Genomic DNA, 16,317 nt, shown 5'->3' with positions numbered 1-16,317 from the left:
CGGGTGCCCGCACTGAGGTAGGCAGTTACTGCCCCTTCCTTTTCATGAAAACCAGTTCTTCCAAAATGACTTTCCACCTTGCCCTTTAAATCCACTCCATTATCTAAACGATATGTGGTTATTTGTTCTGCAGATTATACTAGCCGCCCGAGCCCAATTCCTTTAGACTGCAGTTTTGGTGTCAGTAGACAGCGTTTGTTTATTACTCCATCCAGCATTCTTCTTGTGCCTTGAAGTTAGGCCCGTCATTTCTTCATAGCCTTCAACGGTTAATCCATGTATAACTGGTTTATACTTTCCCTCTGGGCATCCCAAGCAAACTGAAAATGCGCATGAGAAGCTCATAACTTGCGTGCGGGCGTTCCAGGCAAGCCTCGGCCCGTGGTCACCTGGTGGCGCGACAAGCGGCTCGTGGACTCCAACTTTAGCTTCGTGGGGGACGGCACCGTGGCCCGTAACTGGCTCGAGATCGACGAGCTGAAGCGCTCGGACTTCCTCAGCGTGCTCACCTGCCAGGCGGCGAACAACAACGGCACCGTGGCAGTGTCCCGATCCATCACTCTGGACATGAACCGTAAGCGTGATTACTCTCTCCACAGGACCTCAGTTCGTTCTTCGCAGGGACGGTGCAATGTAATGCAAACGCTCTTACGATATACTTGTGCGACGCCGCCAGTGTTAATGCTCATAGTGCGGCAGCACCTTTTTAACAGACGAGGCCTATTTGAGCATATGCATTCCTTGCATTCGTCCTGTTTCTGCTTGCCAATGCATGACAGTTGTGTCGCATAGTGTGTGAACGTATTGTAGAGCGCGCATTTCAACAGGACCCACCCCAGACGTGTTCCCAAATAAAGAACAGGATTTGTCTACTGTGCACGGGTATCGCAGAGCACGGGCTCTTTTCTCAAATCTTGTGTCCCTGCGTTGTCGTATTCATCCGCTCGATCAGATGAAAGTCACGCCACTACCGCGCCGGTCGCTTGGCTTTCATCTGTAATCTGTGCATCTGTTGCGGTTGTACGCGGCAGGTTGTTATTATAACCATTGCTAGAAAATGTATAGCCGCCAAAACTTAAGGAATGGCTTTCGTTGAGTGGTGAATAAGTTGAGTGAGTAACAGGTTTCATTGCGTACACCGTGCCATCCTATGCTCCACCTGCGGTTACTAAAATAAACGCTACTGTCTTCACTAAAGTGGAGATGTTTGCGCTTCCTCGAATAGCATTGACTAAGATAACATGTTATATATGACTTGCCAACAGTGGACTTGTAAGAAGTAACTAGCAGGTGTTTTGTAAACACCCATATTGAACTGCTTCTTGCACTACTCCAGGATCAGCCAATAATGATAAGCCTACATTGTGATCAGGGAGAAAATACTTTTCTTTATTTCATGAAAAGAAATTTGCTTTTGCATTACCTGATGGTCATGAGCGCTGCGGAAAATACGCCAACGGCGTCGGCCGATTGTCATGACGTACCTTCACCTTGTACCTTCCACTGTGCCATCGCGGGCGGCCTGCAGGTGAAAAAAGAATTATTCGCGTATTCGTGGCAATATGTGACACAACTGACTGGAAGGCCTCCTTTGGGGAAGATTTGCCTCCGCTTTCTTGCGTTGTAGTCGAATATAATACAGAGTAATCGAGAACTTTTAGAGCTCAGCTCTTAAGCACCCGTTCGTGCGTAGGGCGTCGCCGTCGGCCTCGTGTAACAGAGCGCAGAGAAAAGGCGTCGAGAGCGAAGACAGTGTGAGGAGAAAAGAGGAGAAGGCGGGAATGGCGGCAGCATGAAGAGTAGAGAAGAGTAGCGCTCTGGTCGTTCGCCCGAGGCGAGGCTCATGGGTGAGAGAACGCGTATCCCTAGTCGAAACACAGGGCAGACTCCGTTCGGTACTGCCTGTAGCTTAGGTGGTCACCTACGGTTCGAGTACCGCCGCAGCAGCACTCAAAAATTGCATTACCAAGAAGCGTAATCAACAGCTAATTTTTTTAGATCACCGTAAATTTCGGTACAAACCCCGCTGGCTATACATGCACAAAAAAAAAAATTCCGGCCTTTGTACACTGTATATTGGCGCAAATGTACAGCATTTTGTTTTCAATATCGCCCATCATATTTGAGAATACCCAATGTGATTCCTGTACCGGGTGCAGGCAATCCATTAAAAAGGAAATTTTCTTTTATCCAAAATTAATTACTGCGGACTATGCCTGCTTTCATTTCAAATATAGTTCAGTACTGAATATGAAGCTAAGGGTGGATGTGCAACTTACAGGTAGCCGCCATCTGTTGAAATAACCTTGTACAACTCATGGTTGCAGTACTTGATCCAATTGAAAAGCTACAAGTAGTAAATATATTTCTCAAACGCTCACCTACAATCCACATAAACCCATATGTAATGCTCCTTTCTAAGACGTAATTATGATGTCACTTGGCTTGCTAGGCAAAATTCATCAGCTATAGTTTTGCCGCTCCGGCCGGGCAAAGCAGATATGGGGAGACTGGAATTATGTTCTACCGCAGAAGCTTGGGTTAGGAAAGCATGAAAATAATTTTGCCTGCACACTTTATTCAATTTCAGATTACTTAGTTTACAACATGTAGAACCAAAAGAGCACGAGAAAAGCATATATGCCCTTAGCAAGTGCATGTTTGGGTCCATGCAATGAGCGCACAAAACAACGTACAAAGGCGCTACTAAGACACAAGAGTAAAATGTTTACACTTTTACGATCTTAAAACATGGCGTGCATAAAAATAGCAACCAGCTGGAATATGCATAGCCGGTTTTGCGACCAACAAAACAAACAAAAATCTATCAGGGGATGACCTTAAAAAATTCAAGTAATACAAAAATCCCGCGAGAAGAGTTATACGATTTTTGTTGGTCACATGTTTAGGGAATCCCCAAAGCTCGAATAAGTTTTTATTAAGGCAGCAAGTTACTAATTGACATCCAGCAAAGCACAGCCATACGGCTAGAAAGAAAAGTTATAAAGCTCCCACACGTAAAGAAAAATTGGTCCTGGCCCGGGATTCGAACCCAATACCTCCGCTTCAGTGGAGCAGTCGCTCCACCAGTTGAGCTAACCAGGGCGGCTAGCAAATGGTAGGGCTAGAGCGAATTGATGAATAATTCGAAGTGGAAACAGTGTTTGTAAAATTTTTACTGGAATCCCCCAAAATGCAGTAAATTTGTAAAAAGAGAGGAAATCACTCATTGCGGGTGTTCTGTCGACGGAGCACCTATGTGTAAAATTTTCGCATGAAAAAACAGCGATCTTGGAAAGCACGTCGTCACCACCGGCTATGATTAATAACTATAGAGCACATAGTTTCAGGCCAGTTCGTGGGACGCTATGAAGAATAAAAACCGCAAAAAGAGACGGGACAGAGGCAGGGGAGAACAAACGACGGTACTAACAACCGAACACTTATTGAAGAAACACTGTGGCTTACAAGGATCAATCGCACGTGTTATCTGGCAAAAAATCGCTAGTACCATCCTGTGTGATCGCCTGTTTCTGTCCCGTGGTTTTTTTTCTGTTTTCGTCTTCATACCTTGATTAAACCTTGGCGACGCTCGGAAATGTTATACACAGCGGCACGCCCTTGACTGCTGTCATAGTAACGTGGTTCTGATCACCACACAGGGTATAGTTGAATGGCACTGCTAGCGCCACCGGCATCGATTGGAACAGACGCGGATGATTGAAACAGATATAGCGCGACGCCACTTGTCGGAACTGAATGTATCTTTCTTTCTTCTAACGCGACAGATAATGCTAGCCCATATATTAAACGCACCTAGTTTTTGGAGAACTAATTAATGATCGGTAGTGCACGTGCCTTTTCTTCAACCGGCTTTTTATTGCTAACTATTGTCGGCAGTAACAAAACGGCTGACGACTGCGAAAGACTTACGCTGTTGCTCATACTTCTAGGCTGAGATCGTTACCATTGTTCCCGCCAGTTTCTGACAAACTGCACGCAGTTCATATTCACGCATCTTCGACTAATATAAAGCGTCGCTGAGTCGGATTACGGACAAAATTAGTGAGACCGTCAATGCTACATTCGAATACGGCTGCAGCATAGCGCCGGTGGGCCGCATGTCAGCGCCGAGTGCGCTGAATTGAATGACGATCTACATAGAGGTGAAAACACTGTACTAATCGTTTTCTGCTGTGCTGAATACCACGGCCTTCGCAATGCCAGAGAGTATTTGTCCTTGTACTCTTCAAAGCGTGATCTAAAGCGAAACCTGCATCGTATTCGCTAGGGAAACATGATAAAGGGTTAGATGTGATGCGGTGGAAAGGCAATAAGCTGGTGCAAGATAAATCGTTCAAGCATTGTTCAGCTAGAGATTGTATTCCATTACAGGCGGTTAGACATATTGAGGCATAAAAACAAGAACACTTGCCCTAGAAGATAGGAACGAACGTGGGAAGCACATCACATGTACACGGCGCATGCGTATTCTTCGTTCGTCCGTGTTTTCTTCGCGCAAGTACGGACTTTTAGGAATGAGCCTACTCGCCAAAGGAGAAATATCAATCGAGAAATAAGGGCCAGCTTAATTGTGGGCTACTAAGCGCCGGGCGAACTATCGCCTTCCCTAGCCCGTCAAAAAAAAAAAACAGTGAAGCAGCTTCCTACGTAGGCGGTAAGAAGAAGAGGGCGCGAGGTTACGCACTTAAGTCCGTACCCCGTTTCCTCCTCTCCCACCCGCGTCTCCTTCATCAAAGAGGAGTCTGCACACCCGAGTTGTGCGGGTGCAATAGTCCGCGCGCAGGGAAGCGGAATTCCTCCTCACTGTACCTTCATTTACAGCACTCTGCTGCGCTAGTTCTGTGGGTTGCACACTATCTCAATGCTGGGGCATTGAGTGAAGAACCTGGACAACTTCATTCTACAAAAGTGCAGGTGGCTTACTAGACTGGACAATCATACAACCGAAGCAGCACGTAAATTAACTACTGTCAACATATGCTAAAACTCCCTGCCATCTCATACTCTTTCCAAGGGGCTGTTGTCTAATTAGTCTCTTACTTCGCTGCACGGCCCTATATTCACAACGGGTTAATCAGGGCTCGACCGAGGTAAAACAGTCGTGTTTGCGGAATGCAGCGCAGTTTCAAAGTTTCTCTATCGGGGTTATTATTTCCAAATAACCGCGACCTAATATACATATATCAAAGCACGAAAGGTGGTCGCTCTGGGCAGTCGAGCGCAACAGACCAACAAATAGAGCCGTTGCTGCTTCCTCCAACATTACAGAACACGGGAAGGCGCTTCATTGTACTGATATCTGTTATATATGCATACGAATCTCTCGACAGTTGTACCGCCCGCTGGTGAAGCGTGGGGCTGCGGTAGATGCTACGAACAACATTACAATGCGAAGTGCTGCGCGCGCAACCACAAGGTTTCAATTAGCGGCAAAATACGTGAGCGTGTGCGCGAGGTCGGGCATTGTGTCGGGAATACTGCCGACCGACGACTCGCCTTTTGCGCGAGCCTATCCCCAAATCCCCAAACCTGCACATCCGCCACCTCTCCGCTTCCTCTCATCACTGGTGCTTTGTTTCGCGGCGTTTTCAGCCAGCGCCAGTGCGCATCTAGAGAGATGAAGTGAGGCGTAGTACGAGTTATGGATTTCTCGAGGCAGACTGCTCCCTCTTTTTCTTTCTCTACCTTTTTTCCCTTGGAAATTCCCCAAAGAAAACACAGCGCGCAGAGGGATGCTGCGCGCTGAGCGTCGGGGCATCTACTTAACGAGCTACAATTTGAACGAGTGCTTTGAGACTGAAATGAGTTTGCAGCTCCAGCCAGCCCCTGCAAAACGTCTACTGACGACTTCGTTTCGTCGCTGCGCTCATTAATTTAATTGCTTCCTTTAACGAGCCTAGCTTGTCGGGTCATGACCTCTTCACTCACCCGCATACCCTGCGTCGCTTCACTTTGCGTGTGCTAGACAGCTCTGTCGTGTGCTACTTGCTACCAAATTCTGTGTCGATTCACGTTTTGCGCTTAGGACATTTATACGCGCACGAGTTGGGGTCGGGTGCCTCGTGCATATATGTGGGCGACATTTTGACTTCGCCTGTCATTCCTCTTTGTTTTTGTTCTGAGTATTTAGGTGATGGTTCAGCGAGAAAATTGAAAAATTTTACTCCGGACTGCCGGCCCTACGCTATGGCAATTCACCCTTTGTTGTAGTGCAGCTTGAGCACAAAAATTAGATACACCAGGATCTAAGAGGGACGCCTGAAATTTTGTGTTCGCCGCTAACTAGCATTTTTCTATGACTAACTTTTGAAGTGGCCGTAGTTTGCATTTTAGAAATTGCAGAAGTTATCTTGAGCTGCTGTTCTCCTCTTCGATGTACTGCTTCGCTTCATAAAAGGAGAGAGTGGGATAAAAGATGTTGCGCGCAAGTTAAGTCTCAGAGGCGACTCGAATGCCTTTGAGCGTCTCTGTCTACGGCCCTAGTAAAATTAACGAGCACAGAGAGCCGGTATGCATGAGCTCTATCTACTAAGTAAGGCAATATAAGGGTCGGGTTTTTTAAACACGGGAGTAGTTCTCAACACAGAACATTAATAAAAATTAGGACACTGAGAATGAAATGAGTTATGCTCATTAGCGCTTTCCAGCTACTGTCTGCCAAATAAGTCTCCATGAGTCGAAGACTCCTCCTTTCAGGCACGTTGGTAGATCGTTCAGGTAGATCGTTGGAGAGAGGAGCTTAGTGTTTGACAAACATATGATTGTCTGTACTAATGAGACAATCTTTTGATACTCTGCGTATGCAAGCAGACAGTGTAGCTCTGACTGTCGCTTTATGACTTTCTCAATAAATGCCGCTAACGAATGACATTGGCTATGTCACAGCGTTCTTCAAAAGCAGGATGCCTGCTTTGATCGCATTTCTGTTAAAGGTTCAGAACGAGGTAGCACGCACATCAGCCGCTGTACATGGAACACTACGGCGAAACCTAACTGCACCAAATAGCGAAGTTCACTGAAGGAAAAAATTGTGACTGAAAAAAGTAACTAATAGCCACGTCCCAAAAACAGATTCAGACGGCTTGTTTTTCCCTACCTCTGATTCGCGGGCTTAATGAGACACGTGCGACGTAAACAAGCCTAAAGGTCATTATTTCTTTCCTTTTTTGTAATGCCTAGAGAGTTGCGATGGCTTTACTCTTCAGAGATGCATCACGAAAATGCCAGAGGTGCAGGTATTAGAAGAATTCTGTTTTGATTTGTTCATCATTCTCAGTGAAGCAAATAGGCACAACTGTCTGCTCCTTCATGCGCAAGCTCTGAATTTATTCTTACTTCGTAAAGACCTAAGCGTCGAATAAAAGCAAATGAAAGCAAATAAAGTTCCGTCGAGCGGACGAAAATGGCTGTAAGTGGGACGGCGAATAGCGCTCTCTTTCCAGATCCCTTCAGTTCGATGAGAAAGAAGAAATGGTTTTCGTTTACTCCAATCTATGTGTTCAACATCAGACATGTTTTAACAGCGTGCGATGCTCCAGCTTTAGAATTTGCTCATCTCGTTAGTAATTAAGACGGTGGTGAGCACACAGACCTGGAGTCGCGACCGAGAAGTTTTAACTCCTCTGTCGTGCATTAGCCTCAACTTTCGCTGCTGAAAACCGTCCTGTCTTGCACGAAAAGATGGAATGAGAATCAGTATGCTCTGGACTGTTTTCTTTTGCTATTTGCAGAGCACTGTCAACGAAAACTAATAAAATTGCACAGGCAATCACCCAACGTATTAAGACAAATCTGCATTAGCACATTGCTTGTACATTTCACATCTTCAAGGGTCACCTTCGTGTTGCATCTTTCAACTGTATTTCGGCGTCGCTTTTTTGTTTAATTGCTGCGTGGGCTCATCGGGGGTGGAGGCGTCTGAAGGGCGGCAGTGAGCAAACGGTTGTGAATGGGGCCTTCTGAAGAGTGTACGTATTTGGATGGTGTGGGTGGTGGCTTCTGTGAAGCTGGGTGGAGGGTAATGGTGTTATTGTAGTGGGCAGAGGTCTTCTGGAGGCTTGAGGTGGATGGAGGGTAAACGGTTGAGGGTTGTGGATTGAGGTCTTTTGAAGGGTAGAAGTGGGTGGTTGGGAAAGATGTGATGGTAGTAGATGAATGTTATCTTGTGGCTTGACATGGGTAGTTGGGATGGGCCAACCTTATGGAGGTTGAAGATGGTTTATTCGGCGTTCGGCGGATGCTTCTGGAGAGGTGGAGATGGTGCAAGAGAGAAAAGGTGAGTGGGTAGTGGGCAAGGCTTCTCTTGTAGGTTGGAGGCGGCGTCTGACAGCACCATAGGGACGGGTTGGCGCAGATGAAGATAGTAATCGTAACGGTTAGCAAAAATTTAATCAGAAGAATCAGTAATACGAGCTGCTAGGCTACTCTAGTCGCGGCCGACACTGAATAAACTAGCCGAGAAAGGAGCGGAGGAAGACATCAAAGAACGACGCGCGCTGCTGCCCGACTGGCAGCTGTTTATCAGCCCTCGCAACGAACTTAAACACGCTATTCGGTGCATGTTCTAACGACATATAAAGCTGCAATCAACAGAGCTACAAAAAAGGACAATAAAAATTTTGTAGATCACCATGTGTTCTTGACATAGCAGCTACGTGTGGTATCTACGCATGCGCACGAACTCATTTCAAGTCCGTTGGAAGGGCTGCAAATAAATCAATTAATTCCAATGGTGGTGCGCGCTCCAATTTGATCTGGCGTCCTCTTTCGGGTGATTCCTTCATCGTTGGCAGAAGCGAGTGGGTCACGGCGGCAGGAGTGCAATAGCAAAAACAGGAACGCTTGTCGAAGGCTGCACTACATAGGCCACGCACAGCACAGTCTGCGCTTTGATCGTTCGACTGTTCTGCTGAAAACGACTGACGGCAATTTTAAGTTGACGAAGCCAGACTCATGCTGGCTGACTTCGAGTCGGGTGTACATAGCGTTTGTCTTTTGTTGATTGTTTGTTATGTGCAATTTTCTGTGTCAAAGCCAGGCAATACAGGAAAAAAAAATTAGTACGTGTCATGATGAAAATGAAGTAGCCACTCTATACAGGACAGACTGGTTGTTTCATATACGAGAGAGGATCTTCTCTATTGCGTTCAATACCATGGGGCATTGGGCGCTGCCCAGTCAAGCAAACGTGCTCTATGCGTGCGGTCTCGGCAGAACCCGAGCGCTTCCGATAGGTGGCGGCGGGAAGCGTAGCAAAACTACTAAGTTTGCAAAAACCTGCTTTCGCCGCTCGCTCTATAGGCTGTGTGTTATGGCTCGGCTGGCAGTGTAGGCAGCGCCACGACATGCTGCTTGCTGTAGAGAGAGCACATTTCTTATTAGAAAAGAGGGTTTGGAGAACTCTTGTTATTTTTCTCTACTATTTGCGCTTGCAGTGTAATATCGATGTTAGTTATTAGAACAGAATAAGTCTGATTGTGGGAGGCCTGGAACTGAGCGTAACTTGTAGAAGCAATTCGTTAGGAACGTTATGGCGTTTTCGAACAGCTTACCCATTGTCTATTACGATTACAATGGTGCCTTGCACATGCTATAGTTCTTAAATGATTTGTAAGCTGGAAAGGAGTGGCAGGACCTTTTCTTACGTCTTGCAGGTAAGGTATGTACATTCATGGACACGTGTACTATGGGCATCCATCAGCCTTAGTTTAGCTCCATGTGCGATCTTTTACGACAATAACAAGGCAAAGGAGTTTGCTTCTCAGTCGTATAGAAGTCATAACGGCACTTCTAAAGATAAAAATCCGGTTCCCCTTACCTTACGCAGATAGTGAGCTTAAGGGCTCCATAAGTGCTCCACTACATGGGCAAGAAAGAAACCCTGTTGCCATTGTTACTTCTGGAAAAGGCGTACTTGGCGGGACACTATGGCAAAGCCACGTGTTTGACATCTCTCTGTGCAACCTGACCCCAATTGTTCCAAAGATGTGTTTTTATAACTCTCTGGCGGCATTTGAACTCGGCAGATTTCATCGGGACTTCGCCGCTTTCAAACGAGGCTCGCAGTATTCATTCGCCTCAACATTAACTCAAAAGCACAGACTGACGCGCAAATTGGCGGTGCATTGCACACCGCATGTAAGCGCGCACAGAACAAAGAGAGAAAGACGAAAGCAACACAAGCTTTGTTTTCGTCTTTCTCTCTTCTTTCTGTGTGATGGGCGAGTTGGTGTCGCATTGCAGGCCTGCTCAGCCGTGTCATGTCTTTCATTTCTGAAAATGCTATCTTGAATCCGCGTCAAATTGGTTTCAGGTCGGGCTGTTCCATTTGGTGGGCTCATACTGACCTCGAGAGTCGTATTAAATTAGCTTGCAACAGAAAACAGTTTGCCGCGCTTGTCACTTTGGATGCCAGCAAAGCCTACGACAGCGTTGAGCACTCGAAGCTGTTGCTCAGGTTACAAGAACTCAATTTCCCAAACTATTTTGTAGGCTGGGCTTGTGCTTTTTGGAAAACAAAGAGTTTTATTGCTGCCAAAATGGTGTTTCCTCTAGGAGATATCAATAGAAGGCGAAGTTCTCTCGCCTGTTCTCTTTAACATTTTTCTAAGCTCAATTTTATGTATTCAAAATATTAAAACTGATGTGTACGCCGACAATATTGCATTTTATCTATCAGCAGGTGACATTCACACTCTTTATCGAACCCTGCAAAATTACCTCAATGTTCTTGACAATTGGTTAGGAAGAATTCATCTGTCCCTTAATGTGAAGAAATGCGCATTGTTAGTATTTCCATTTTCTGTTCCTGTAAATATCTGCCTGGTCTATAGAAATAACATAATACCTCAAGTTCAGACGGTGAAGTATCTCGGAGTAATATACGATTCTACTCTTTCCTGGCATCCTGCGTAGGCTTTGTAGTCCTAGCTCAGGCATTAGAAGGCATACACTTCTGATGGTTTATAAAATCATCACGTAAAATACGTATAAATACGTCCGCCCAATTTTGGAGTTCGGGTGTGTTTTATTCTCAGGAGCTCCTGCCTATAAACATCGCCCTCTTGTGCTGTTGGAGCGTGAGGTGTTGCGCCTTTGTCTTGGGCTTCCAAAATATGTCGCCAATGCTGTTCTGCACCTTGAGGCGCGAATGCCATAGTTATCAGCTAGGTTTCACCTTTTAACAGTTCAAACATTTTTAAAATTGTGTGACTCACCTTTTCACGCTTCCAGTATAATATTTCTTAGTCAACCTTCCGCCTTTTTAGTGCTGCCTGGTCTCTATTTCATACCCCGCAGATATGTTACGTGCAGTCCCTCCTTGATCGCATAAATATTCATTTCACAGTTGTCCACCAATTGTATAACAACTCATCATCTGTCCAGATTGAATTCGATGACATTTTTTCCATCGAATTCAAAGCTGCAGCCCTTCCCGCTTCTTCGGGGTGTGTTGCAGGACCACCTAAGGTCCTTTCCCTCTCATGTTTTTATTGCTACCGATGCCTCGCAGGATCACGAAAAGGCAGGTGTGGGAATTTTTTCGCCTTCGCTGGATTGGTCTTTTTCTCTCTGTCTTCCTGACTTCACTCCAATTTATCTGGCTGAATTATTAGCAGTAATCTTAGCCTTACGAAAATTAGAAACTACCGTTTCCCAAGTCATGGTTATGACAGAATCTCTGTCCATTTGCTCTTCATTATCCTCGCCCACGGAGTCTCGGGCATTACGCCTCTTTAAGTTCCTGATTCCGCTCCATCTAAATTCGGTAAGGTTGCTTTGGGTACCAGGTCACATGGGTTTTCACTTAAATGAGGTTGCAGATTCCTTAGCAAGAGCCTCTCTCTGCGGCCCAATTGTTGCGGTCCTGCCAACGTGTGCATATACAGCTGCGGTGAGGTTTCACAGCTACACAATATTTCAGGAATTTGCTGCCTCGGCTCTTACATCATCTCCCGAATATCAGCATCTTCTGCATCCTTGGAGTAGCAGACTGGCGCTCAAGCAGACTAGAGGTCTCCTTCACGCGCTTGCGTTGCCGGGTTCCCCTTCTAAATTTCTACCTTCAGAGATCTGGCCTGGCGGCTTCCTCACTGTGCCCTTTTTGTGCCGAACCTGAGACAATAGATCACTTCCTGCTGTTCTGCCACCGCTTCTCTCATTTGAGGAAGCGTCTTTTGCAAATTCCATTTCATCAACTGGGCTTGCCTGTGTCTTCCACGGTTGTTCTTTCCATTGGCGCTTCTTTGCTTGGACGAAGCGAGAGGAGTGTGTGCTCCGCTGTGCAAAATTTTCTTCAAGAAACGCAGCGCCTCCCATTCTAATTTCTTCTTCCCGCTCTCAGTCAGTACGACATTGTAACATTACAGGCATTGTATACTATTATGCACATTAAGCCGTTGTCCCGTCCTCGATCTCCAAGTTAACAGGACCCCTGTCCTTTCTTCTTCCAATCTATCAGCTACATACTATTACCACTCCTTTTCCCGTCAAAACTTTCCTGTATCCAGCAATTAACCGCCTGTGTCTTGGCCACTCCTCCGTAGTGGGTATGTGCCAGCTTTATTTGAGACCGACCGACCGACCGACCGACCGACCGACCGACCGACCGACCGACCGACCGACCGACCGACCGACCGACCGACCGACCGACCGACCGACCGACCGACCGACCGACCGACCGACCGACCGACCGACCGACCGACCGACCGACCGACACAAGCGCTTGTGTTGTCTCAAAAAGGGGAGACTGGATAGCGGAGGCACAAGTATGGAAGTGAAAACTCAGACAAAGAGCTGCGTAACAATTCAGAAAAGAAATTTGTTGAGAAACATCGCGTCGTAAGATACTAAGGATGTGGAAGCTAAAACCTTGGCAGAAGAATGAGCGGCACACAAATGCATTTTCGATGCTCTGATGAAGTATTGGTTTAAAAGACAACTGGACACGAAAATACTTTGAACTAGTTGCCCTTTTTGCCATGCGTTATAAATGAGTATGAATAGAGCTGATATTTATTTGTTGTGATGAACGTCACTACTTCCGTCTTCGTTGCATAATTTCTTTTTAAAGATCTTAACACAATAGAAATAGTTTGCGCATTCCTCATTGCAATGATTTACCATCGAACGAGCTTGCTTTACTTTTATGAATAGCGCTATTTTACGTTTGCAGACAACTTGGTAAAAAAAACACATGTCAGTGCTTAAAATGTTTACTGGAGCTTAAGACCATATTTGGCTCAACTCTATGCTTGTGGCAGGATGCCCTGTATGACTGTTGCTATAATTGACATTTGTAAGCATGAACTGATGGTTAACGTTTTTTATATATATTTATTGGTTCAGATAAAAACTTCATCATTTAGGTAGATGTTGGCAAGCTAGAACGTTTAGAGATTTCCAGTTAACCCCGGCAAAAGACTCCTAAAACTCACTCATTTGGCATCAATATTTGATGAGCCACAGATGGCAAAGTGAATATCCGCCTTAAATTAAAAAACCTTGCACTTCACAAGAAGGACTTTGCCGGAAACTATGTGGTTAATGAAGAGGCTAAGCTTTCTTTAGTTTAATTAAAAAGGATAATATTACGGATCAGCTTGCAGGGTTTAGTAACTAAAGAATTGGCCAGAGCTTAATAGTAACTGCACATGAGTAACCACATTTAAAAGTACCACCGGGGACACAAAGGTAATGCTCCAACGACCTAGTACGCTTTCGGTATCAGAGGAACGTTATAAAAAGGCGGCAAAATTAGGAGGTACTATAACTCGTTTTATATCTTAAGCGTATGACAAACGTCGTCCGAGCTAGTCACCTGGTTAGCAGGAAGGACATAAACTCCTTCGATCATAACGATGTTATCTATGTTTGAAACAGCAGACTAAGAAGTGAGGTCATATGGTATGGGCTTTTAGTTTCCAGATCCATCAGGCAAATAGGTGTAAAATTCTACTGTAGACTATTCTGACGAGAGTGGCATCCCGTCTTTGTAATCATCGACGCCGGGAATAGGGAATGTTTCGAGCTCACTACTTGCCGTGGCGCTGTGGTTGTCATTTGCAGAATTTACGCCGTCAAACAGGACAGTCACACGACCCATTGTCGTCGTTTATATGATCAATCTGTCACGTGGCTCACTGAATTTTATGTAAGGGTTTTGGTGGGTTACATGACAACTTGCAGTCGGAGCCCTAAATTCGCTGGCGATGACTGTGTGGCGAGAGCTGGCCAGTCTCTCCTGCAGTGTCATCTCTGCATAACCTGTTCTCTCCATTGCGAAAACAATTTTAGAGAAAAAATTATTATTGCACCACTTGGTCTGAAAACGACTGTTATTTATATCAATAAATTCTAAAACAGGCACAGGTGGCTATCTTCGGCATAACAATTATGGAGGCTTTTGTACAATTCACTCGATCCGAGACAGTGGCGGCAGTGTTGTCTGTTTTTCTAGGCCAAAAGACGCACGCTGAGTTTAAATCTAAAATAATTTAGACAGGCGCACGTTTGGACACGTTCAGAATAGCAATCCGGGACACTTTTACGTGTACGTCGCCGCAATGACCTCATCTCAAGAGTGACCCCTTTAATAGGTGATGCTGAAACTAAAGTGACATTCCACGAACGCCCTTTAAAACTTCCCCCCCTCTGACACGCAGTGATTCCTCTGGACGTGGCCATTCAACCTCCTCGGCACCCGCTGTCGGCCGCTCACCCGGTAGAGCTGGTGTGCTCGTCGAGCGGCTCGCGTCCCCCGGCGCTGCTCACCTGGTGGAAAGGGGGTGAGCAGCTCCTGTCGGCCAAGGAGCAGGAGGGCGGACACGAAGGGACCAGCTCCAGCGTGCTCCTCTTCACGCCGCGACGGGAGGACAACGGCGCCGTGCTTTCGTGCCGGGCTGAGAACCAGTTCATCCAGGGCAGCGCCATCGAGGAAGGCTGGAAGCTGGACGTCTTCTGTGAGTGCCTGCAGAACGTTAATTCCTTCTTTAATTGCCCTTACCGGGGCTCCCTAGGTACTACGCATTCAGAACCTAAACGCGCAGAGCACGACAGCAGACTTGAAACAAGAAATTGAAGGCAATATCAAACTAACTGATCTGGCAGGCAGCAGCTTAGGCTTTTAATTTTTCGCTCCTCTTAGGGCTGGCTCAATATACTACTACTTCAAGACCGGGGAGCTGACAGTTGTTTACGATATATAGTAAGGCACCGGTAATTGCAAGGTTGTACTATAGAGCGCAGTGGGGCTGTAAAGCACCAGCTATGCTATGAGCTCAGAGCTGGAAGCAGTGTGAGCCCAGTGGGACAGAGAATTAACGTCAATGGAAAAAAAAGTACGCTCAATATTTGCGCCAGCTGAGTGCGATAGTACATCTAACTTCAAATGTGACCTCAGACGCTGAGCATGCCATAATGTAATCTGGATAAAACTGTGTGGCGCTCGTTTATCAAACTTCCGTAAGCTCTCAGCTGCAACTGAGTAATATGTCTGAAAAAAAAAGCACTATAAACGTTGCCTTTTGTCGTTACTCCTGTATGTGGTGGAAACTTGCAGGGTAACGAAAATGCTTGCGAGTAAATTCAGTACAGCCCAGTGTGCTACGAAAAGCAAGGTATCTGGGGTAACATTACTAGCAAGAAAGCGTGGAAGCTTTTATTAGAAAACATACCGTAGTTAATATTGTCATGCCGATTGTTAACGTGAAGAGATGATGTGGCCAGTGCATGTAATGTGCAGAAAAGTTGGTTGATATTCCCTTTGGGGAATGTCAACCCTTCCCTTTGGGGGACATTTCCTTTGTGGGGGGGGGGGGGGAGGTAAGGTAAAGGCCGCTGAGAGGGGCAGCAATTCAGGGGAGCAAATTAGGTTACGACGTTATCTGGGTCAAGATGGCCGCTTTTCGCGCAGGACCGAGATATCAAAGGAAGATACCTTTCTTATGCAGCGGAGGATTCCGGAAATCCGAGTAATGATGGTGGTACATTCGTAATCGGTTTATTCCATAATCGCTGTTTGTGACGCGATGAAAATACCAGGCATCGTTTCAGGGCCGTTTCACGAGCATGCTGAAAACCGGACTGGCGTAAAACCTTTCGATGCGCGTGAGTAAGCATCCTAATGCATTTACTCAGTAAACATTTTGCTCACTTAAGGGCGGGCAAGAGCCTTGCCTCACCCTTCATTTTCCTTTCTCGAAACACGTGCGCTGCGCAAGCCAGCTCTGTCAGTGGACACACGCTTTCTTAAAGTGAATATATATATGAAGCCCAGCCTCAGTGTGTTGTTTT

The 16,317-nt window shown here is 46.0% G+C and overlaps 1 protein-coding gene across 1 annotated transcript in view; it reads left to right on the top strand.

Annotated features, from left to right (window-relative positions):
* The window catches only part of LOC144093809 (protein turtle homolog A-like), a 208,636-nt gene that overhangs the window by 145,947 nt on the left and 46,372 nt on the right, over window positions 1–16,317 (top strand). The window contains exons 4-5 of the mRNA XM_077627515.1: window positions 368–574; window positions 14,688–14,984. Coding sequence (XP_077483641.1) covers window positions 368–574; window positions 14,688–14,984 — 504 coding nt within the window. The remainder of the gene's footprint in view (window positions 1–367; window positions 575–14,687; window positions 14,985–16,317) is intronic.

Source organism: Amblyomma americanum, chromosome 6 (genome assembly GCF_052857255.1).
Source record: "Amblyomma americanum isolate KBUSLIRL-KWMA chromosome 6, ASM5285725v1, whole genome shotgun sequence".
NCBI lineage: Eukaryota > Metazoa > Arthropoda > Arachnida > Ixodida > Ixodidae > Amblyomma > Amblyomma americanum.
Note: the sequence above shows the minus strand (reverse complement) of the source record. Positions and strands in the feature narration are given on the sequence as shown.